Below are 23363 nucleotides of genomic sequence, written 5' to 3'. Positions count from 1 at the left end.
CATGACAATGATAAGACACCACTTTGGTACATGTGCTGCCGGGGATTGAACTTGGGACCTCATGGTTGAGAATCCAGTGCTTTATCCACTGTGCCACCTCCGGACCACTGCATGCTTTTTTAAAAATTGTATTTATTTATTAATGAGAAAGGTAGGGGGAGAGAGAAAGAACCAGACATCACACTGGTACATGTGCTGCCAGGGATTGAACTCCGGTCTGAGTCCAATGCGTTATCCACAGTGCCACCTCCTGGACCACCATATTTCTTATTTTATCATGGACTAAAAGCAGTTTGCTAATCAAATTGACTATGGACCATACTTTGAGTAATAAATTATTAAAATTGGGAGCCTGGTGGTAGCGCAGCAAGTTAAGCACACATGGCACGAAGTGCAAGGACCGGCGTAAAGATCCCGGTTCAAGCCCCGGCTCCCCACCTACAGGAGCATCGCTTCACAGGCAGTGAAGCAGAATCTACAGGTGTCTGTATTTCTCTCCCCTTCTCTGTCTTCCCCTCTTCTCTCCATTTCTCTCTGTCCTATCCAAGAACAACAACAAGAACAACAATAATAGTAATAACAAGGGAAACAAAAATGGAAAAAAATGGCCTCCAGGAGCAGTGGATTTGTAGTGCAGGCACCAAGCCCCAGCAATAACCCTGGAGGCAAAAATAAAAATAAATAAATAAATAAGCAGGCAAATAAATAGGGATTCGGGCGGTAGTGCAGCAGGTTAAGCTCAGGTGGCGCAAAGCGCAAGGACCAGCGTAAGGATCCTGGCTCGAGACCTCGGCTGGCTCGCCACCTGCAGGGGAGTCCCTTCATAGGCAGTGAAGCAAGTCTGCAGGTGTCTATCTCTCCCCATCTCTGTCTTCCCCTCCTCTCTCCATTTCTCTCTGTCTATCCAACGACGGCAACAATAATAGCTACAACAATAAAACAAGGGCAACAAAAGGGAATAAATATTTTTAAAAAGGAATAAATAAATATTAAAAAAAAGAGAGAGAGAGAGAAAAAAGGGAGTTGGGCTGTAGCTCAGCGGGTTAAGCACAGGTGGCGCAAAACGCAAGGACTGGCGTAAGGATCCCGGTTCGAGCCCCCGGCCCCCCAGCTGAAGGGGAGTCACTTCACAGACAGTGAAGGTCTGCAGGTGTCTATCTTTCTCTCCCCCTCCTCTCTCCATTTCTCTCTGCCCTATCCAACAACAACGACATCAGTAACTACAATTTTAAAAAAGGGGGGCAACAAAAGGGAATAAATAAATATTTTTACAAAAGAGAGAAAAATAAAATAAATAAATAAATAAATGGTTAAAATTACAAGCTCTGGAGGGCTGGGAAGTTGCACACCTGGTTAAGCGCACAAAGTACTGAAGCAAGGACCTGTTCAAGGATCCCCTTTGCAGCCCCAGGCTCCCCATATACAGGGGGTCGCTTCACAAACAGTGAAGCAGTTCTTCAGGTGTCTGTCTTTCTCTCTTCATTTTTTTTTTTAAGATTTTATTTACTTATTAATGAGACAGATAGGAGGAGAGAGAGAAAGAACCAAACATCACTCTGGTACATGTGCTGCCGGGGCTTGTACTCAGGACCTCACGCTTGAGAGTCAAATGCTTTATCCACTGCGCGACCTCCCGGACCTCTCTCTCTTCATTTCTATCTTCCCTTCCCCTCTCAATTTCTCTCCGTCTTATCAAAGGAGAAAAAAATCGAAAAAAATGGCCACAGGAGCAGTCGATTCATAGTGCAGGCACAGAACCTTAGCAATATCCATGGAAGCAAAATAAATAAATAAAAATAAAATAAAATTGCAAGCTCTGGAATCAAAATGACTGCACTCAAATTTTAGTTCTAAGCACAAGGACCGGTGCAACGATCCTGGTTCGAGCCCCCGGCTCCCCATCTGCAGGGGGGTTGCTTCACAGGTGATGAGGCAGGTCCGCAGGTATCTTTCTCTCCCCTCTTTATCTCCCCTTCCCCTCTCAACTTCTCTCTGTCCTATCAAAGGGAAAAAAAATCATAAAAAATATAGCCACAGGAGCAGTGAATTCGAAGTGCAGGCACCAAGCCCCATTGATAACCCTGGAAGCAAAAACAAACAAACAAAAAATTTAGTTCTAGCTGTTATTGGCAATATGACCTTGGGAAATTCTGAACCTACTTTTTTACCTGTAAATGTGGGGATGATGGTTTTGTTATTTCTTTGAGTTCTGGAAAATAAATATGACAGTATATACTAGCACTTTGCAGAGACACTGAAACGTGGTAAACACTTTGTAAATAATATTATTAATCGTCAGTGAGGAGCTTCCTTCAGCTGTCAGGATTTAGGAGGAATTTCTTAGTAGTTGCCAGAAGAGTTAAATATGGAGTGATATACCAACTACAATGGAACAACTCCCTAAATTGTGTTTTAAATTTCCAGAACCTTAAGTTTTTCTTTCTTTCTTTTTTAAAATGTTTAATTTTTTGAGCTTTTTTTAAATATAAAATTTATTTATTTATTCATGAGAAAGGAGGAGAGAAAGAACCAGACATCACTCTGGTACATGTTCTGCCAGGGATCAAACTCAGGACCTCATGGTTGAGAATGCAATGCTTTATCCACTGCACCACCTCCTGGACCACAATTAAAAAAAAAATTAATTATCTTTATTTGCTTATTGGATAGAGACAGCCTGAAATTGAGAGGATGGGGGAGATAGAGAGGGAGAGACAGAGAGAGACCTGCAGCCCTGCTTCACCGCTCATGAAGCTTTCCACATGCAGGTGGGAGCCGGGAGCTCGAACTCAGGTCCTTGTGCACTGTAACATGTGCGCTCAACCAGGTGCGCCACCACAGGCCCCTTAAATTTTTTGAAGGGGGTCAGGCTGTAGCTCAGTGGGTTAAGTGAACATGGCTCGAAACTTGAGGACCGGCGTAAGGATCCCGGTTCGATCCCCCAGCTCCCCATCTGCAGGGGGGTTGCTTCACAGGTGGTGAAGCAGGCCTGCAGGTGTCTATCTTTCTCTCTCCCTCTCTGTCTTCCCCTCCTCTCTCCATTTCTCTCTGTCCTATCCAACAACGATGACAGCAATGACAAAAGTAATAATAATAACCACATCAATTATTAAAAAAAAAAAAACAAGGGCAACAAAAAGGAAAATAAATAAATACTTTTTAAAAAGTTAAAAAATTTTAAATATATTTATTATTTGATAGAGATAGAGAAATTGAGAGGGGAAGGAAGAGAGAGAGACAGAAAGACACTTATAGCACTGCTTCACCACTCATGAAGCTTTCCTCCTGCAGGTGGGGACCAGGGACTTGAACCTAGGTCCTTGCACACTGTAATGTGAGTGCTTAACCAGTAACCAGGTGCACCATCAGCTTAACCAGTAACCAGGTGCACCATCAGCTTAACCAGTAACCAGGTGCACCACCAGCTCTCTCTTTCTTCCTTCCTTCCTTCCTTCCTTCCTTTCTTTCTTTTTTTCTTTCTTTCCTTCTCTCTTTCTTCTCTCTTCCTTTTTCATTTTATTTAATTTTATTTTTTTAATTTTTTTATTTAAGAAAGGATTAATTAACAAAACCATAGGGTAGGAGGGGTACAACTCCACACAATTCCCACCACCCAATCTCCATAACCCACCCCCTCCCCCGATAGCTTTCCCATTCTCTATCTCTCTGGGAGCATGGACCCAGGGTCATTGAGGGTTGCAGAAGGTAGAAGGTCTGGCTTCTGTAATTGCTTCCCCGCTGAACATGGGCGTTGACTGGTCTGTCCATGCTCCCAGTCTGCCTCTCTCTTTCCCTAGTAAGGTGTATCTCTGGGGAAGCTGAGCTCCAGGACACATTGGTGGGGTCTTCAATCCAGGGAAGCCTGGCCAGCATCCTGGTGGCATCTGGAACCTGGTGATTGAAAAGAGAGTTAACATACAAAGCCAAACAAATTGTTGAGCAATCATGGACCCAAAGCTTGGAATAGTGGAGAGGAAGTGTTAGGGAGGTACTCACTGCAAACTCTAGTGTACTTCTGCTTTCAGGTATATATTTTGCAGTAGTTTATGGATACGTGTGAACATAAGCTCTCTCTCACAGAAACTGGTGTATATCTATCCTGGTTTTAGGACTTTGTTAGAAAGTGAACCACCTGAGATGGAATTAGAGTATACTATGAAAGGAAAGGTCTCACCCGAATAATGAAGCTGAAGGGTTGTCATTCCACACGTGAAGTCTCTGGACACAGTCTGAGGTGAAGCATGTTGAGGTGTCAATCGTTGCGTTGCCTTTTTTATTTTAGATAGAGAGAAATTAAGAAAGAAGGGGGAGGTGGAGAGGGAGAGAGAGGCGCCTGCAGCACAGCATCACCACTTGTGAAACTTCCTTCCTGCAGGTAGGAACAGGGGGCTTGAACCTGGATCCTTGTGCACTATATGTATGCATTACCAGATGCACTACTACCTGCCTCCTAAAATTTTCTTTCTTTCTTTCTTTCTTTCTTTCTTTCTTTTTTTTTTTTTTTTTTGGCCTTTTTGTCTCCAGGGTTATTGCTGGGGCTTGGTGACTGCACTATGAATCCACTACTCCTGGAGGCTGTTTTTTCCTTTTTGTTGCCCTTGTTTATTGTTGTTGTTGTTGTTATTGTTGTTGTTATTGTTGTGGTCATTGTTGGATAGGACAGAGAGAAATGGAGAGAGGAGGGGAAGACAGAGAGGGGGAGAGAAGGACAGACACCTGCAGTGTTCCCGCTCAGCCACGAGTTCCTGGTCTCTTCCCTCTCCGGCGACGCTAGTCGGGCACCGCAGACCTGCTTCACCATTTGTGAAGTGGCTCCTCTCCAGGTGGGGATCTGGGGGCTCGAACTGGTATCCTCACTCTGGTCCTTTGCGCTTTATACCATGTGCACTTAACCTGCTGTGCTACTGCCCAGCCCCCTAAAATTTTCTTTTATGAGGTACCAGGAAATGAATTCAGTACCTTGTGCATGTGTGGTACTACTGAGTGGCCTTGCTGGACCTATTTGATTTTATTTAAGATGATAGATATACATACAGATAGACAGACAGACAGTGGGGGGGGTGGTGGTGGTGGCAGGAAGTGTCACACCTGGTTAAGCCCATGCATTACAGTGAGCATGGACCCAGGTTCAAGCTCCTGGTTCCCATGTTGGGGGTTCCTGAGTGGTGAAGCAGGGCTGCAGGTGTCTCTCTATCTCTTTCCCTCCCCTCTAATTATTTCTCTTTCTCTGTCCAATAACAAATAAGTAAAAAGATAAGATAGGACTGAGGCTTCGTTCTCTGCAGTGGGAGCTGGCCTCGAACCTGATGATGCACATGGCAAAAGCAACACGCTATCCAAGTGAGCTGTTTCTCCAGCCCTGTTTATTTGTTTGTTTATTTATTATTTAATCTTTACTTTATTTACTGGATAGAAACAGCCATAAACTGAGAGGGAAAGGGGTGATAGAGAGGGAGAGACAGAGAGACACCTGCAACACTGCTTCACCACTTGCAAAGCATCCCCCCTGCAGGTGGGGACTGGGGGCTCGAACCCTGGTCCTTGAGCATTGTAACTTGTGGGCTCAGCCAGGTGTGCCACCACCTCCCCCCCCATTTATTTTTTTTAAAGAGAGAGAGAGGGAGAGAGAAGGGAAGAGAGAAAGAGAACAGGAGAGGTAGAAGCAAGACATCACATCATTGCTTCACCTTCTATGGATTTCCTTCAGTGCCATTTACTGTGCTCCCATATAGTGTAAGAGCTCAAACTAGGACCTCTCACACAGCAAGGGTCTGCCTGGTGAGCATTTTCTGGTCTATAATTTAATATTTCTTCCTTTCTTTCTTTCTTTCTTTCTTTCTTTCTTTCTTTCTTTCTTTCTTTCTTTCTTTCTTTCTTTCCAGAGCACCATTCAGCTCTGGCTTATGGTGGTGCAGGGAATTGAACCTGGGACTTTGGAGCTTTGGGCATAACAGTTTCTTTGCATAACCATTATGCTATCTACTCCCACTATGTAATTTAATATTTCCACTCAGGAAATAACAAAGATTTTGCTACCAGAGCATCACACTGCTCCTAGTGAGCATTTTTGTTGTTGTTATTATAGTTATTATTGTTGATGTCATTGTTGGATAGGACAGAGAGAAATGGAGAGAGGAGGGGAAGACAGAGAGAAGGAGAGAAAGATAGACACCTGCAGACCTGCTTCACTGCCTGTGAAGCGACTCCCCTGCAGGTGGGGGGCTGGGGCTTGAACTGGGATCCTTATGCCAGTCCTTGCGCTTTGCACCACGTGTGCTTATCCCGCTGCGCTACTGCCAGACTCCCTAGTGAGCATTTTTGTTGTTTTGTGTTTTTGTCCCTTTTTCTTTTCTTTTCTTTTCTTTTCTTTTCTTTTCTTTTCTTTTCTTTTCTTTTCTTCAGGTAGAGGATGAGAGACAATCAGAGAGGGAGGCAGGGAGGGAGAAGGTGCAACACTACAATGCCTCTCTCACTCATGAAGTTCCTCATTGTATAGTACTCCTTGGGGGGTGATGAGGGGTTTGAATGTGAATTCTCACATATTATAAGATGTGTGCTCTACTGGGTGCACTATCTCCTGGCTCTCAGGTTTTTTTTTTTCTATGATAATGTTTATTTATTTATTATTCATTTATTTGTTTGGGAGGACAGAGAGATATTGAAAGCGAAGGGAGATAGAAAATGAGAGAGAGAGGGTCGGGCGGTGGCGCAGTGGGTTAAGCGCATGTGGCGCAAAGCGCAGGGACCGGCGTTAAGGATCCCGGTTCGAGCCCCCGGCTCCCCATCTGCAGGGGAGTCGCCTCACAGGCGGTGAAGCAGGTCTGCAGGTGTCTATCTTTCTCTCCCCTTCTCTGTCTTCCCCTCCTCTCTCCATTTCTCTCTGTCCTATCCAACAACGAATTGCGTCAACAAGGGCAATAATAATAACCACAACGAAGCTACAACAAGGGCAACAAAAGGGGGAAAAAAATGGCCTCCAGGAGCGGTGGATTCATGGTGCAGGCACCGAGCCCAGCAATAACCCTGGAGGACGAAAAGAAGAAAAAAAAAAAAAGAAAGTGAGAGAGACAGAAAGATACCTGCAGCTCTGCTTCACTGCTCAAGAAGCTATCCTCCTGCAAGTGGAGACTGGGGGCTTGAATCTGTGTCCTTGAGCATTTTAACATATGTACTTCACCATATACATCACAGCCCAGTCTCTGTTTACTTATTTTTTAAAAGATTTTTTAAAAATATTTATTTATTTTTTATGCCCTTGTATTTATTTATTTATTTTATTTATAAAAAGGAAACAAAAAATAAAGATAAAAAAAGGAAATATTAGCTAAACCATAGGATAAGAGGGGTACAACTTCACACAATTCCCACCACCAGAACTCTGTATCCCATCCCCTCCCCTGATAGCTTTCCTATTCTTTATCCCTCCGGGAGTATGGACCCAAGATCATTGTGGGAGGCAGAGGGTGGAAGGTCTGGCTTCAGTAATTGCTTCTCTGCTGAACATGGGCATTGACTGGTCGATCCATACTCCCAGCCTGTCTCTCTCTTTCCCTAGTATGGTGGGGCTCTGGGGAAACGGAGCTCCAGGACACATTGGTGGGATTGTCTGTCCAGGGAAGTCTGGTCGGCATCATGCTAGCATCTAGAACCTGGTGGTTGAAAAGAGAGTTAACATACAAAGCCAAACAAATTTTTGACCAATTGTGGGCCTAAAGGCTGGAATAGTGAAGATAAAGTGTTGGCGGGTGCTCCATTTTGTAGATAGCTAGTAGACATATTTTAGTTATACTCCAAAGGGTCTGTGGCTATACTAGTTTTTTGGTTTTTTTTCCCCCTGAGCCTGAAATCTGATATGCAGGTTGATCCAAGTTATTGACCGGGGAGATGGTGTCATGGCTGGTAAAAGGACCAGAAAGCTGGATCAGGGAAGAGAGTAGCTCCCTAATATGGGGAAGGGATATAAAAATTGTTGACTGCAAACCCCATTGATTTGATGTGATCTGGTGTGCCCTTGTTTTTTATTGTTGTAGTTATTGATGTCATTGTTGTTGGATAGGACACAGAGAAATAGAGAGAGGAGGGGAAGACAGAAAGGGGGAGAGAAAAATAAACACCTGCAGACCTGCTTCACCACCTGTAAAGCGACTCCCCTGCAGGTGGGGAGCCAGCCGAGGTCTCAAACCAGGATCCTTACACTGGTCCTTGTGCTTTGCATCACCTGCTCTTAACCGTTGCACTACCACCTGACTCCCCTGCCATTATTATTAACACAATAGAAAGTTGCCTGTAGTAAGATGTCTAATAGATGGCAATATTGGGATTGAGCCCCTCTCTCTGACCTCCAAATTCTCAGTTGATTCTAGCTGGTTCTCCACACAACCCTTAATGTGATCTTTCTAGAATGGAACTATGATCATATGCTTCATGCTTAAAAATCTTTCTGTGGCTTCGCATTCCTTTATAATCAAAATAAACATTCCTCACGTGCCTTGCTAGGTGCTTCATAGCTTGGGCTTATCTCTCCTCTCAGCTCACACTTCTTTTTTCCTCTCTCTTTCTCTGGTTATACTGACTTTTGGTTTTGTCTCTTCCCACCTTAAGGTCTTTTGCATGGAATGCTCTTAGCCCTTCTAATTCCAACTTTTTTTCTAGACTTCATCTTAAATGCCACTTCTTAAAAAGGACTTCATTAAGTTAGGTTCTTATGATTTATTCTTAGGAGAATGAAAAGATATGTAGCTTCTCTTTTATAATTAATTCATTCCTTACTCTTGTAAATGTTTGACTATTATTGGTCTCCTTTATTAGACACTAAGCTCTGTAAGGCCAGGAATGTTCTCCACCAGAAAGCTAGCCCTCAGGCCTTATCCAGCTGCTGACACATAGTAAGCACTATTTGTTGTCTTGGATTATATTCCAGTAGGTGTGGAATGATTCCTAGAATAACAGAATAAATTATTTGCTACCTTATGCTTCCCCGCCCAATACTTTGCGAACACCACAGTACTAGAGCCTCTTCCATTGCTAGCCTTTGCTTTTTTCCCTGACTCTTTGTTCAGAGCAGTGCAGAGCATAACGAAGTGTTCGTTTTCAGCAACTTGCTTCTCTTCATTGATTGAGGTGTTCAGAACATCATATTAGACATTCTTACTCTTCAGCTTTTTAGAGATGAAATGATTTTCTTTTCTTATGATTTTCATTTCATCTTGATCTATTTTTCCCCTCTGGAATTGGGCTGTAAAGCTTTGACCTTGAGATAGAATTGTGCTAGCTGTTGTTCTATAAATGGCTTGAATCGTTACAGCTGCAACTTACCCAGGAAAGGAGGTCTCTCCTGTGGGTACCTGAAATTGCCTAGGTTCCTTGCTGAGCAGATGCCTGCAGAGAGAGCATCCTTATTCTTAGAGCAGCTTCCAAGCTTGAAACTGACCCAGTCCCTGAGCTCTGTGGAGAGTGAAAGTATCACTCCTTGCAGTGTTTCTCTTAAAAAAAAAAGAGTGGGGCGGTAGTGCAGCGGGTTAAGTGCACGTGGCGCAAAGCGCAAGGACTGGTGTAAGGATCCCGGTTCGAGCTCCCAGCTCCCCACCTACAAGGGAGTCGCTTCACAGGTGGTGAAGCAGGTCTGCAGGTGTCTCTTTCTTTCGCCCTCTGTGTCTTCCCCTCCTCTCTCCATTTCTCTCTGTCCTATCCAACAGTGATGACATCAACAACAACAATAACTATAACAATAAAACAACAAGGGCAACAAAAGGGAATAAATAAATAAATAAATATTTAAAAAAAAAAACATTTATGCAGCTCAGGAGGACTTGAAGCTATGGAGTCCCAAGTCCAATCTCCAGGCTCACATGTGGTAGGTAGGGTGATGTTTTGGCTCTCTCTTGTTCTTTCTCTCTCATTAGTAATGGAGTAAATCTCTCTCTCTCTCTCTCTCATCCACTTAGATATTTTTAAATGGTAGTATAACTTAAAGTTCATGAGGTCCAAGTTACTTCATGCTCCAGAATGCTCCCTTGTGTCACTTCCCAGGTGATAGTCCCAAAGTAGCACTATTTTTGTCATGTTAACTGTTACAATTCAATAATTTCTCTCTTTCTTTTTCTCTTTTTTTTCCCCTTTTGTTGCCCTTATCGTCGTAGTTGTTATCATTGTTGTTGTTATTGCTATTGTTCTGGGTAGAACAGAGAGGGGGAGAGAAAGACAGACACCTACAGACCTGCTTCACTGCTTGGGAAGTGACAGCCTCCACCCCTGCAGGTGGGGAGCCGGGGCTCGAACTGGGGTCCTTGAACATGTGCTTGCACTTCGTACTTCGTGTGCTTAGCCCAGTGCACTACTGTCTGGTCCCCAGTGATTTCATTTTTAATTAAAAGTCAGTTTTTTCTTTAAAATAAGAGTTTATTCATTTAATTTTATGGGCTAGAGCTCTGCTCAATTCTGGCGGTGCCAGGGACTGAAACTGGACCCTTAGGTGTGCAAATTTAGTGAGTGCTCTAACATACTGAGTTGTCTCCTTGGCCCTTGGTGATTTCATGTCTCCGCTCTTATTTTTTTTTACTACCTAAAAACCAAGGTAAGATTCTTTGGAGAAAATTTGGAAAGTACAAATACAAAAGAAAAATTATCTGTATTCTAACCATGCCGGTGCCTTTTCTACCTTGAAAAGACTGGAGTTCTCACTGTTTCTTTATCAAGTTATGTCTGGCTTTTCTATTGATTCTCTTTGAGAGTCTTTAAGACCTTCTTGCCTTTGTAGGTATTGCTGCATTTTTTTAATGCCCTCCATGCAAACACTTATGCTCATTCTTCACAACTTGATAAAACATTGCTTCACCTGTGAAACTTTCCCTGTACCCCACACTTCTCTTTTTGTCTCCATAGAGTCCAGTACATACCTCTTCTTGCCTTTGTCGTGCTGATATTTGTTTACTTCCTGTCTCTCAAAAACAGTCTTAGCAAGTTCCTTTAAAGCATAGACAGCATATTTTATCTCACCAGAGTGCATAGGACAGAACAGGTTCTTGTGTAAATGTTTGTAACTGTAGAAGAATGAAATGCATACTACCACGTTGGTTGGTCAGTCTTCATTTATTTTATTTTATTTTTTTAAGATTTTACTTATTAATTAATGAGAAAGATAGGAGGACAGAAAGAAAGAACCAGACATCACTCTAGTACATGTGCTGCCAGGGATTTAATATTAGTATTATTTACCAGCTCACTACTCAGCTCTGGCTGATGGTGGTGCGGGGATTGGACCTGGGACTTTGGAGCCTCAGGCATGAGTCTCTTTGCATAACCATTATGTGCCCCAGTATGGTTCCGTAGCCCCCATGTCCATTTGGTCGATTCCAAATTATATTCTTCCATGAGGATAATTTCTGGAACCATCCGTTCCACCCCGGTTCCATGGCTGCCAGTTCTTAGCAACATCGCCCCGCCAGATATTTGTCGGGATGCGGCATCATCTAAGTTCATTTCCCACGTCTACGCTCGACCACACCTGCCAATCTACGCGGATATCTTCGCCCACCCTGTCCAACGCTTGACGTCTCGTCACCCAATCTGGTCTCCTACGCCTACACTGAACTTCTCTGTTCCAGTCTCTTGGAAACAGAGTTGGCAGTCAGCTGAGGTAAAGAACAAACACCTCATCACAGACCCCTGCAAGCGTCAACCTGGCTTTGACCTAGCACGTTATGATTGGGCCCTCCTCAATCGCTATCGAACAGGCCATGGCCGGTGCGCCGCTATGTTCCATCGCTGGGGAGCCAGAGACGACCCGAACTGCCCCTGCGGCTCCAGACAGACTATGACCCACATAGTCAACGACTGCCACCTCTCCAGATTCAAAGGAGGTCTCGAAACTACATCAGGCTCAACCTGATGCTGTTGATTGGCTACGGAAGAAGGGCAAACGCTAGAAGAACCATTATGCTATAATACCCTCACCCAGGACTATCATTCTTTAATCCATTCTCTCACTCTCTCTTTTCCTCTACCCATCCCCCAGGGTTATTGCTGGGGCTCAGTGCCTGCCTGCATAATGAATCCACTGCTTCTGGAGGCCATTTTATCCATTTTTGCTGTTGCTTTTCTCTTTCTTTCTTTCTTTCTTTTTTTTTTTTTTCCTCCAGGGTTATTGCTGGGCTTGGTGCCTGCACCATGAATCCACTGCTCCTGGAGGCCATTTTCCCCCCTTTTGTTGTAGCCTCGTTCTGGTTATTATTATTGCCATTGTTGGCAAACGCTAGAAAATGAATTGCCATTGTTAATGTTGTTTGTTGTTGGATAAGACAGAGAAATGGAGAGAGGAGGGAAAAACAAAGAGGGGGAGAGAAAGACACCTGCACACTTGCTTCACCGCCTGTGAAGCGACTCCCCTGCAGGTGGGGAGCCGGGGGCTTGAACTGGGATCCTAATAAATATTTTATTTATTTACTTTAGATAGAGAAATTGAGAGGGAAAGGGGAGCTAGAGATAAAGAGGTATACCACCACTGCTTATGAAGCTTCCCCCTGTGGGTGGGGAACAGAAACTTGAACCTAGGTCCTTGCATAGAGTAACATGTGCACTCCACCAAGTGTGCCACTGCCTGGCCCCTCTCTAATCCAGTTTCCATTATGCCAAACCTCTTTTTATTGCCCTTGTTATTTTATTGTTGTAGTTATATTGTTGTTATTGATGTATCATTGTTGGGTAGGACAGAGAGAAATGGAGAGAGGAGGGGGAGAGAAAGATAGACAGACACCTGCAGACCTGCTTCACCGTCTGTGAAGCAACACCCCTGCAGGTGGGGAACCACGGGCTTGAACCAGGATCCTTATGCTGTTCCTTGTGCTGTTCCTTGCACTTCGCACCATGTGCGCTTAACCCACTGCGCTACTGCCCGACCCCCTATAGAGGTACTTTTGTAGAAGTCATGCCTCTTGCCATTAATTACTGAAGCTTTGTGAAGCATGAAAATTCAGGGATTCTGGTGTTGTTATTCCATTTACCTGCACTTTGATGAATTCATCACTGATGACATATGTCTGAGTAGCTGTCAGTCTTATCTGATCACTGTATCTGATTCTCACAGCAGTCCATGCATCTAGGTCTAGATTGTCATCCCCGTTATACAGGAGAAAACTGAAGCCTTTTAATTTTTTTATAAATTAAAAAAAGCAAAGATATACTATTATAAATATAAAATCGTGTTTATGTTTAGTTAAATAAATACTGCCTATAGGTGACAGAGTGAACACCCCAAATCCAGTGTTCTTTTCACAGCATCATGTAACTCTGCTGAAGCTGATTATAGTAAACAGGCTCTACAACAATGGATTTCAATCTGGGGATATTTAACAATGTTTAGAGATAATTTTGATTACCACCATATGGGAGACACAATTGACACCTGGTGGAAAGAAATTAGGAATGCATAGGCCACTGTCTATGAACAGGGTGGAACAGGGATGGGATAGAGGTGGATGGGGAAGTTTTTTTTTTCCTTTTAAATAATTTATTTACTAATGAAAGGGAGGGATGGAGGGAAAGAGAGAAACAGACAGACCAGAGTGTCATTCTGGCACATACAATGCTGATAATTGAACTCAAGCTAGAAAGTCCAACACTCTCTCCACTGTACCACCTCCCAGGCGATCAAGGAACCTTTTTTGCTATTTTATTTTATTTTATTTATTTATTATGGGATAGAGACAGAGATAAATTGAGAGGGGGGAAGATAGAGAGGGAGCAAGACAAAGAGACACCTGCAGGTAGGGACCAGGAGCTTGAATCTGGGTCCTTGCACAGTATAATGTGTGTGCTTAGCCAGGTTCATCACCGCCTGGCCCCGAGAACCTTTTTTTCTGCCAAGGGCTATTTGAATATTTATAATATCATTCACAGGCCATACAAAATTATGAACTTAAGAATTAACACTTGGGGGGAGTCGGGCGGTAATGCAGCGGGTTAAGCACACGTGGTGCAAAGCTCAAGGACCAGCCTAAGGATCCCGGTTCAAACCCCCGGCTCCCAACTGGCAGGGAGTTGCTTCGTAAGTGCTGAAGCAGGTCTGCAGGTGTCTGTCTTTCTCTCCCCTTCTCTGTCTTCCCCTCCTCTCTCCATTTCTCTCTGTCCTATCTAACAACGACGACATCAGTAACAACAACAATAATAACTACAACAATAATAAAAAACAACAAGGGCAACAAAAGGGAAAATAAATAAATAAATATTAAAAAATAACACTTGGGAGTCAGGCAGCAGCGTAGCGGGTTAAACGCAGATGGCGCAAAGACTGGAGTAAGGATCCTGATTCGAGCCCCTGACTCCCCACCTGCAGGGGAGTCGCTTCACAAGCAGTGAAGCAGGTCTGCAGGTGTCTATCTTTCTCTCCTCTTTGTCTTCCCCTCCTCTCTCCATTTCTTTCTGTCCTAGCCAACAACGACAAGATCAATAACAGTGACAATAATAATAGCAGCAATAAAACAACAAGGTCAACAAAAGGGCATAATTAAATAAATATAAAAAATTAACACTTAACATTGCTATGGAAAAAGTTCTTAAATTTGGGACCGTGTGGTGGTACACCCAATTAAGCACAAGGACCTGCACAAGTATTCGGGTTCGAGCCATTGGCTCCCCACCTGCAGAGGGGGTTGCTTCACAAACGCTAAGCAGGTCTGCAGGTGTCTCTCTGTTTCCCCCTCTATCTTCCCTCTTCTCTCAATTTCTCTCTATCCTATTCATTTAAAATAAAAAAGAAAAAAAAAGAAAGGAAAAAAATAGCTGTCAGGAGCTGTGGATTTGTAGTGCCAGCACCAGACTCCAGCTATAACTCTGGAGGCAAAATAGATAAATAAATCAGTAAGTAAGTAAATAAATGAAGTTCAGGGCAGGGGAGATAGCATAATGGTTAAGCAAACAGACTCTCATGCATGAGGCTCCTAAGTCCCAGGTTCAATCCCCCACACCACCATAAGCCAGAGCTGAGCAGTGCTCTGGTGTTTCAAAAAAAAAAAAAAAGAAGTTCTTAGATTTATTGGATTTTGAGTCCTACCTGCAGTTGCCTTAGCAGAGCCAGGCCACATGATTTCTTAGGCCTGCAGGCCTTGTGTTCCCCACCTGTATTCTATAACAAAGATCTGGTCTAGACCTGGTGTGTAGCTCAATGCCTTATGTATTTGAGGTCTGATTTGATCCCTGGCACGTACACAAAAAAGTTATTTAATCTAAAATGTCAATAGTATATAATTTTGAGAAATTATCCTGTAGAACAACTGGGTAGCTGGGTTTCATCCCTTATTTCTACAGAAGAGGTGAAATAACCAAGGTTGGCCTCCAGTGCATACCTGATGAGACTTATGCTCTAGAACTGGCTATTCTTCGATAGTAGCAAATACTCATTAATCATGGAGTCGTATTCTGAGTGTTATATTGGCATTAGGTATGATTAGAGATGCAGAAAGGCACTAAACATGATATGCTCCCTTGCAGAGTTGAGAGACTACTGGAAGAGGTTTAAGAGATTCCTTTTGGGCAGGGGTAGATAGCACAATGGTTATGCAAACAGACTCTTGTGCCTGAGGCCTTCTCAAGTCCCAGGTTCAATCCCCTGCACCACCATAAGCCAGAGCTGAGCAGTGCTCTGGTTAAAAAAAAAAAAGAGAGAGATTCCTTTTTCCCTGACTGAAAATACACAGCCCTAGTTTCCAGGGGTTACTGTATCCAGTAGTGACTGTACTCAGGACTGTTTTGACTGAAGTGATGTCAATGACTTAAGGAAACCTTCTCAATAACTGGCTCTTCCCACAGCTATGCGATGCCTACCAAAACTATGGAGGTATTGAGGATGCAGGACCAAGGCAGCAAAATGTTTCTAGACTCAGTTCTTACCACCCATGAACGAGTGGTTCAGGTAAGTACTCTGAGAAAGCTTGACATGTATTTGCTTTTCTATGTAATTTGTTTTTTGGATTTTTTTTAAATTAAAAATTATTTATTTTCCCTTTTGTTGTCGCTTTTTCATTGTTGTGGTAGTTATTACTGTTGTTGTTGTTGTTTATGTTGTCGTTGTTAGGACAGAGAGAAATGGAGAGAGGAGGGGAAGACAGAGGGGGGAGAGAAAGATAGACACCTGCAGACCTGCTTCACTGAAGGGACTCCCCTGCAGGTGGGGAGCGGGGGCTTGAACCGGGATCCTTACTCCGGTCCTTGTGCTTTGTGTGTGTGTTTTTTTTTAATTTTAAAAATTTATTTATCTGATAGAGAGAAACTGGGAAGGGAGGGAAAGAAACAGAGACACCTGTAGCCCTGTTTCACCACTTGTGAAGTTTTCCCCTTGCATATGGGGACCAGGGGCTTGAACCTGAGTTTTTGCATACTGTAATGTGTGTGCTTAGCCTGGTGCATCACTGCCTGGCCCCTTTAATTTTTTTCCTCTTGGGGGGGGGGGGGCATAGCGCAGCGGGTTAAGCAAACAAGGTGCAAAGCACAAGGACCTGCTTAAAGATCTGGGTTCCAGCCCTGGGCTCCCCACCTGCAGGTCTCTTCACAAGCGGTGAAGCAAGTCTGCAGGTGTCTTTCTTTCTTTTCCCACTCTGTCTTCCCTTCCTCTCTCGATTTCTCTCTGTCTTATCCAATACCAACGACAGCGATGACAACAAGGATAAACAAGGGCAACAAAAGGGAAAAAATAGCCTCCAGGAGCAGTGAATTTGTAGTGCAGGCACTAAGCCACAGCGATAACTCTAGAAGCAAAAAAAAAAAAAAGGAAAAAAAATTTTTTCCTCTACTTTATTTAAATTATTTATTGGATAGAGACAGAGAGGAATTGAGAGGGGAGAAGGAGAGAGGGCTAGAGCAGCCCTGCTTCACCACTCATGAAACTTTCCCCCTGCAGGTGGGGACCGGAAGCTTGAACTTGGGTCCCTGTGCACTGTTATGTGAGCACTTAACCAGGTGCACCATCACCTGGCCCCGTAATGTATTTTGCCACCAGGATTATCACCTGGGTTTGGTGTCTGCATGACTCCACTACTCTGGGCAGCCATTTTGTCTTTCGTCTAGATAGGAGGTGAGAGACAGAGACAGAAATCGAGAAAGAAGTGAGATATCACTTATGAATCTTCCTCCCTGCAGGTGCCCAAATGTGGGTGGTCATTTGTAGTGATAAGGGTGCTCTCCCAAGTGAGCTTCCTGCTAGACACCTCCCTTACACTTTTCTTCCTCTTACCTTCTCCTGAGTTATATTGCTTTCCAGGGTACCTTTCCTAACCCCTCCATCTCTTCTCTCTTCTCATGTAATACCTTTCCTCTTTGTAATCTCATTCATTACTCTGGTCTCAGTGACCTTTATTAAACACTAATAATCCCCAGGTATCACCAGTCTTGACCTCTTGGTGAGCGTAAACCGTGATATGTAGTTGTCTATTGGACTCCTCTGCTATGATATTCCACTGGTCCCCTAAACTCTGTGTTTAAAAAACCAAGTGTAATTAATGTTACTTCTTTCATATAAGAAAGTTCCATATTTTTAACATTTTTATATTTATTTATTTACTTTCCCTTTTGTTGCCCTTGTTGATTTTTATTACTGTTGTATTTATTATTGTTGTTGTAGTTATTATTGTTGTCATTGATGTCATCGTTGTTAGATAGGACAGAGAGAAATGGAGAGAGGAGGGGAAGGGAGAAGGGAGAAAAAGAGAGACACCTGCAGACCTGCTTCACTGCCTGTGAAGCGACTCCCCTGCAGGTGGGGAGCGGGGGGCGCGAACTGGAATCCTTACCCTGGCCCTTGCGCTTTGCGCCACCTGCGCTTCATCCGCTGTGCTATCGCCCGACTCCCGAGAGCTTCATATTAAGAAAGCCAGAGTGGGGCAGGTTGGTGGTACACCTGGTTGCATACACATGTTACAGTGCTCAAGGACTAGGCTTCAAGCCCACCTGCAGAGGGAAAGCTTTGCAAGTGGTGAAGCAATGCTGCAGGTGTCTCTCTGTTTCTCTCTCTATCACCCCCTTCCCTCTTAATTTCTGGCTGTCTCCAACCAATAAGTAAATAAATATAATTTAAAAAAATAAAAAAGGAAAAAGCCACAGTACCACTCCAGTATATATAGCACCAGAGATAGAACTGGGAGGATCAAGCATTCAGTCCTGCGCTCTATTAGTTGAGTTATTTCCCTAGTGGCTTTTAGTTATTTTACTGTTATCAGAAATGTTATTTCAGGGAGAGAGAGTCAGGTGGTAGAGCAGCGGGTTAAGCGCAGGTGGCACAAAGCGCAAGGATCGGGGTAAAGATCCCGGTTCGAGCCTCTGGCTCCCCACCTGCAGGGGAGTCGCTTTGCAAGCAGTGAAGCAGGTCTGCAGGTGTCTATCTTTCTCTCCCCATCTCTGTCTTCCCCTCCTCTCTCCATTTCTCTCTGTCCTATCCAACAACGAACAACATCAACAATGGCAATAATAACCACAACAAGGCTACAACAACAAGGGCAACAAAGGGGAGCGAGTACACTACCACCACATACACACTAGTATTGAATTTTCCCAGTTCACACCTATTTTTATTCAAGACTCTTGTGGAAGATTTCTGTGATTTTGATGAATTTCTCTTCTTGATTCCCATCCATTGTTTACAGGAACAGATATTGGCCATGATCATGTCAACAAGCAGAGCAAACTGCAAGAGCAGTTTTGTAGAAGATAGGCTCAGGCCAGGGGGTAGCCCACTGAGTTAAGTGTACATAGTGCCAATTGCAAGAACCAGTGCAAGGATCCTGGTTCGAACCCCCAGCTACCCACCTACAGGAAAGTTGCTTCACAAGCGATGAAACAGGTCTGCATGTGTCTGTCTTTCTCTCTCCCTCTCTATCATACTTTCATCTCTCAGTTTCTCTCCGTCCTATCCAACAACAATAAAAGCAGCAATAACAACAATAATAATGGAATAAAGATGGCCGCCAGGAGCAGTGGATTCTTAGTGTAGGCACAAGCACCAGTGATAACCCTGGAGGCATTAAAAAAAGGCTCAGAAACCAGTTCTCTTAACCTTCTGCCCAAGGGTCCTCTAGCTCTGCTGGAGCTGCATTTAAGTTGTGTGTGTGTGTGTGTGTGTGTGTGTGTGTGTGTGTGTGCGCGCGTGTGTGTGACCAGGGCCTCATGTATACATGATTTTGCACTTGGGCTGCTTATTTCAGATACATGTAGGGTTTTCGTAAGATATCTCAGGATGAGAATTTCCCCGGTGTGGGACCATGGCACTTCTATATATGGTAGGTATGTAGGGACTTTGAGCCTGAACCAAGTATACGCAAAGTAGGTGACCTACTGGACAGAGGAGATAGCAAAATGGTTATGCAAAGAGTCTCTCATGGCTGAGGCTCTGAGGTCTCAGGTTCAAGGCCTAACACCACAAGCCAGAGCTGAGCAGTGTTCTGGTAAAAAGAAAAAAAGAAAAAAGTAAGTGCCTGACAAAGTGAGGTATATTGCTGGCTCCTGGAGCTAACATTTGAGTCTATGCCATATTTGCTGAATCACCTGACCACCAGTTGCCCCGGCTTGCGGGGTTATCGACGGAAACCTAGGGTAGGGGGCGAGAGAATGGAAGGGACAAGAGACACGAAGAATGAGAGCAAGATAGGAGGTCTGATCAAGCTCTGAAAATTTTATTTTGCAGCCACAATTTATGCACAAACAAAGAGGAAGTTCTGCTAAGGTAGTGGGGGAGGAGGTGGGTGAGCGACTTTCCAAACAGCTAGATGGTAATCTCAGTTTCAATGGTCGGAATGTCCTCTCACCGACTATATGAGAGTCTTAGCTAAGGCCTTGGCTCCCGGCAGCCAGTGTTCTCTCTTAAAGCATCGTCTTTCCTTTTGCAGATCAGTGGTTTGAGTGCAACATTTTCAGAGATTTTCTTGGAAATAATCCACAGCAATCTTCCTGAAGGAGTCAGACTGTCAGTGAAAGAGGTAGGTACTAGTTTGAGAAAAAGCCCCCTGGTGGCCCACTTATGCTAAAAATGTGGATGAGAAGTTCTGAGATTTTTAGAACCAACAGAGAAATATGGATAATTAGCACAGATAATAACTAGGAAAGATACACACTGTTATTACTGTGATAATTTTTTCTGGCTCTTCTAAGGCATCAGGGATAGTGCTTATGGACCATAGGAGCTGATCTCATCACCATATCCTGACGCTAGAGGTGATCCCAAAATAATTCTGTCCCTTTAGGCAGTTGTATAGCAGGAAAAAAATATATAATTTGTGGTCACAAATAGAAAATGTATTTCCGAGAGATTTATGGATTTTTTTCAGGGGAGGTAGAGACACAAAAAGAGAAAATAGATGAGCTAGAAAGACAGCATAATGGTTATGCAAAAAACTTTTTAGACTGAGGCTCTGCAGTCCCAGGTTCAATCCCCAGCAGTACTATAAGCCAAAACTGTGAAGTGCTTTAGTCTCTGTCTCTCTCATAGTCCTTCTATGTCACTCTCATTTAAATAAATAAATAGAGAGAGAGAGAGAAGAGAAGAGACGAGACCATAACAAAGTTCAGCTCTGATACATGCCATTGCTGTAGATTAAACCTAGGACCTCTGGGGTCTCAAGCAAGGGAATCTTGTGCACTGCAGCCCTGGCTCTGATTTATGCATCTTTTGGCTTCACTGTAGTCTGACAGAATTTTTCAGCAACGAATGTCAGCTAGAAGGAAGTTTGACCTGAAAAACATTAGGAACCTTCCCCTAATAAGTGAACATTTGAATCCAGTTATCAAGATGATCTTTATTATGACATAGCTATATTAGACCATTGTAACATGCACACTCAACCTAATGTAACACACCGCTCGACCCCATTAGACCATGATAAACTGATGCTATTTGCTTCAACTAGCAACCTGTATTGTGAGTTCATGCTCGTTAAACTTCATCATTATTTTGGATTCATTTAAGTCTATTAAATAAATGCATTGGGAGCCGGGCAGTAGCGAGTGGAAAGCGCAAGGACCGGCGTAAGGATCCCGGTTCCAACCTCCGGCTCCCCACCTGCAGAGGAGTCGCTTCACAGGTGTTGAAGCAGGTCTACAGGTGTCTATCTTTCTCTCCTCCTCTCTGTCTTCCCCTCCTCTCTCTATTTCGCTCTGTCTTATCCAACAACAACGTAATAACTAAATCATAACTACAACAATAAAACAAGAGTAACAAAAGGGAATAAATAATAAATAAATATTAAAAACAAAACAAAAATAAATGCTATATATATTCATTTAGATATATATACAGGGATGCTTCTGGTTATGCTAACTTGAAATATTCCAGTTCCTATGTCTAATACTTACATTCCTTTGTACATGAAGAATTTTGACATCCTCTCCTTTTTTATTTTTTAAAAGGTTTATTTATTGGGAGTCGGGCACTAGCGGCAGCGAGTTAAGCACAGGCGGCCCAAAGCGCAAGGACCGGCCTAAGGATCTGGGTTCAAGCCCCGGGCTCCCCACCTGCAGGGGAGTAACTTCACAGGCGGTGAAGCAGGTCTGCAGGTGTCAATCTATCTCTCCCCCTCTCTGTCTCCCCTATACTCTCTCCATTTCTCTGTCCTATCCAACAACAGCGACATCATCAACAATAATAACTACAACAATAAAACAAGGGCAGCAAAAGGAAATAAATATTTTTAAAAGGTTTATTTTTTAAATATTTTCTTTTTGTTTCCCTTGTTTTTATTGTTGTAGTTATTATTGTTGTTGATGTTGTCATTGTTGGATAGGACAGAGAGAAATGGAGAGAGGAGGGGAAGACAGAGGGTGAGAGAAAGACACCTGTTGTAGACCTGCTTCACCGCCTGTGAAGCGACTCCCCTGCAGGTGGGGAGCAGGGGCTGGAATCGGGATCCTTACGTCAGTCCTTGCGCTTTGCGCCAAGTGCACTTAACCTCAGCGCTACCGCCCGGCTCCTGATTTATTTATTTATTAATGGGGGAAGGAAGGAGAGCCAGAGCATCATTCCATCACATGCAGTACCATGGATTGAACTCAGGAACTCATGCTTAAGTCCAACACCTTGTCCACTGTGCCACCTCCCAGGTTGCTTTCCCTCTTAAAAAATGTATCTGGGCTGGGAGAATAGCATAATAACATAAGAGTTATCCAAAAAGACTTTCATTCCTGAGACACCAAATCTCCAGGTTCAATCCTTAGCCCCACCATAAACCAGAGCTGAGTAGTGCTTTGGTAAAATAAATAAATAAATATTTTTTAAATGTTCCTATTGCGATTCACCATTTTAACATTAGTTCTTTATTTGTTGATTCTAAATCATTCTCTACAGAGTGGATGATAGATATGCTTTGGTGTTGTGTGTATTTTTAGTAATTAGAAGCTCTACAGTAAACCCCACTTTTCTTTTTCTCTTCCTAGCACACTGAAGAAGACTTCAAGGGAAGGTTCAAAGCTCGGCCAGAACTAGAAGAACTGTTGGCAAAGTTAAAGTAGTACATTGTAGAGTCCCTCACACCAGCACTGCTGATATTGAGTGCCAAGGGAAAGGATTTTTTCTGTGTGGTCAGAATTAAGCAGGAGACCCTGACCCTTAGGTATCATAAGCACCCATCCTACCAGCAAGGAATATTGCTTTTTCTTTTGTGGAGGAGTGCTTGCCAATTGTCACCACTTTCTCTAGGTCTCCTCCATCTAATAAAAATGAATACTGTGTATGTGTATATGTGAGAAATCAATCCTCCCATGGGGGGGAGTATTTATGTAATTTTTTTTTTTTGATTTTTTTTATTGGGGAATTAATGTTTTACATTCAACATAAGTACAATAGTTTGTACATGCATATCATTCCCCAGTTTCCCATATAACCATACAACCCCCACTAGGTCCTCTGAATCCTTCTTGGACCTGTATTCTCCACCCACCCACCCCAGAGTCTTTTACTTTGGTGCGATACGCCAATTCCATTTCAGGTTCTACTTGTATTTTCTTTTCTGATCTTGTTTTTCAACTTCTGCCTGAGAGTGAGATCATCCCATATTCATCCTTCTGTTTCTGACTTATTTCACTCAACATGAATTTTTCAAGGTCCATCCAAGATCGGCTGAAAACGGTGAAGTCACCATTTTTAATAGCTGAGTAGCATTCCATTGTGTATATATACCACAACTTGCTCAGCCACTCATCTGTTGTTGGACACCTGGGTTGATTCCAGGTTTTGGCTATTACAAATTGTGCTGCCAAGAACATATGTGTACACAGATCTTTTTGGATGGATGTGTTGGGTTCCTTAGGATATATCCCCAGGAGGGGAATTGCAGGATTATAGGGTAGGTCCATTTTTAGCCTTCTGAGAGTTCTCCAGACTGTTCTCCACAGAG

The 23363-nt window shown here is 43.4% G+C and overlaps 1 protein-coding gene across 2 annotated transcripts in view; it reads left to right on the top strand.

Moving 5' to 3' along the window:
• The window catches only part of MRPL48 (mitochondrial ribosomal protein L48), a 68656-nt gene extending 45958 nt beyond the window's left edge, over positions 1-22698 (top strand). For both annotated transcript variants that reach the window (XM_016186901.2, XM_060176863.1), the window contains exons 6-8: positions 15802-15904; positions 19866-19955; positions 22405-22698. In XM_016186901.2, the coding sequence (XP_016042387.2) occupies positions 15802-15904; positions 19866-19955; positions 22405-22479 (268 nt within the window). In that variant the 3' untranslated portion in view covers positions 22480-22698. The remainder of the gene's footprint in view (positions 1-15801; positions 15905-19865; positions 19956-22404) is intronic.
• The last annotated feature ends 665 nt before the right edge of the window (positions 22699-23363 follow it).

The sequence above is a fragment of the Erinaceus europaeus genome, chromosome 17 (genome assembly GCF_950295315.1).
Source record: "Erinaceus europaeus chromosome 17, mEriEur2.1, whole genome shotgun sequence".
NCBI lineage: Eukaryota > Metazoa > Chordata > Mammalia > Eulipotyphla > Erinaceidae > Erinaceus > Erinaceus europaeus.
This window is presented reverse-complemented; position numbering and strand designations above follow the sequence as displayed.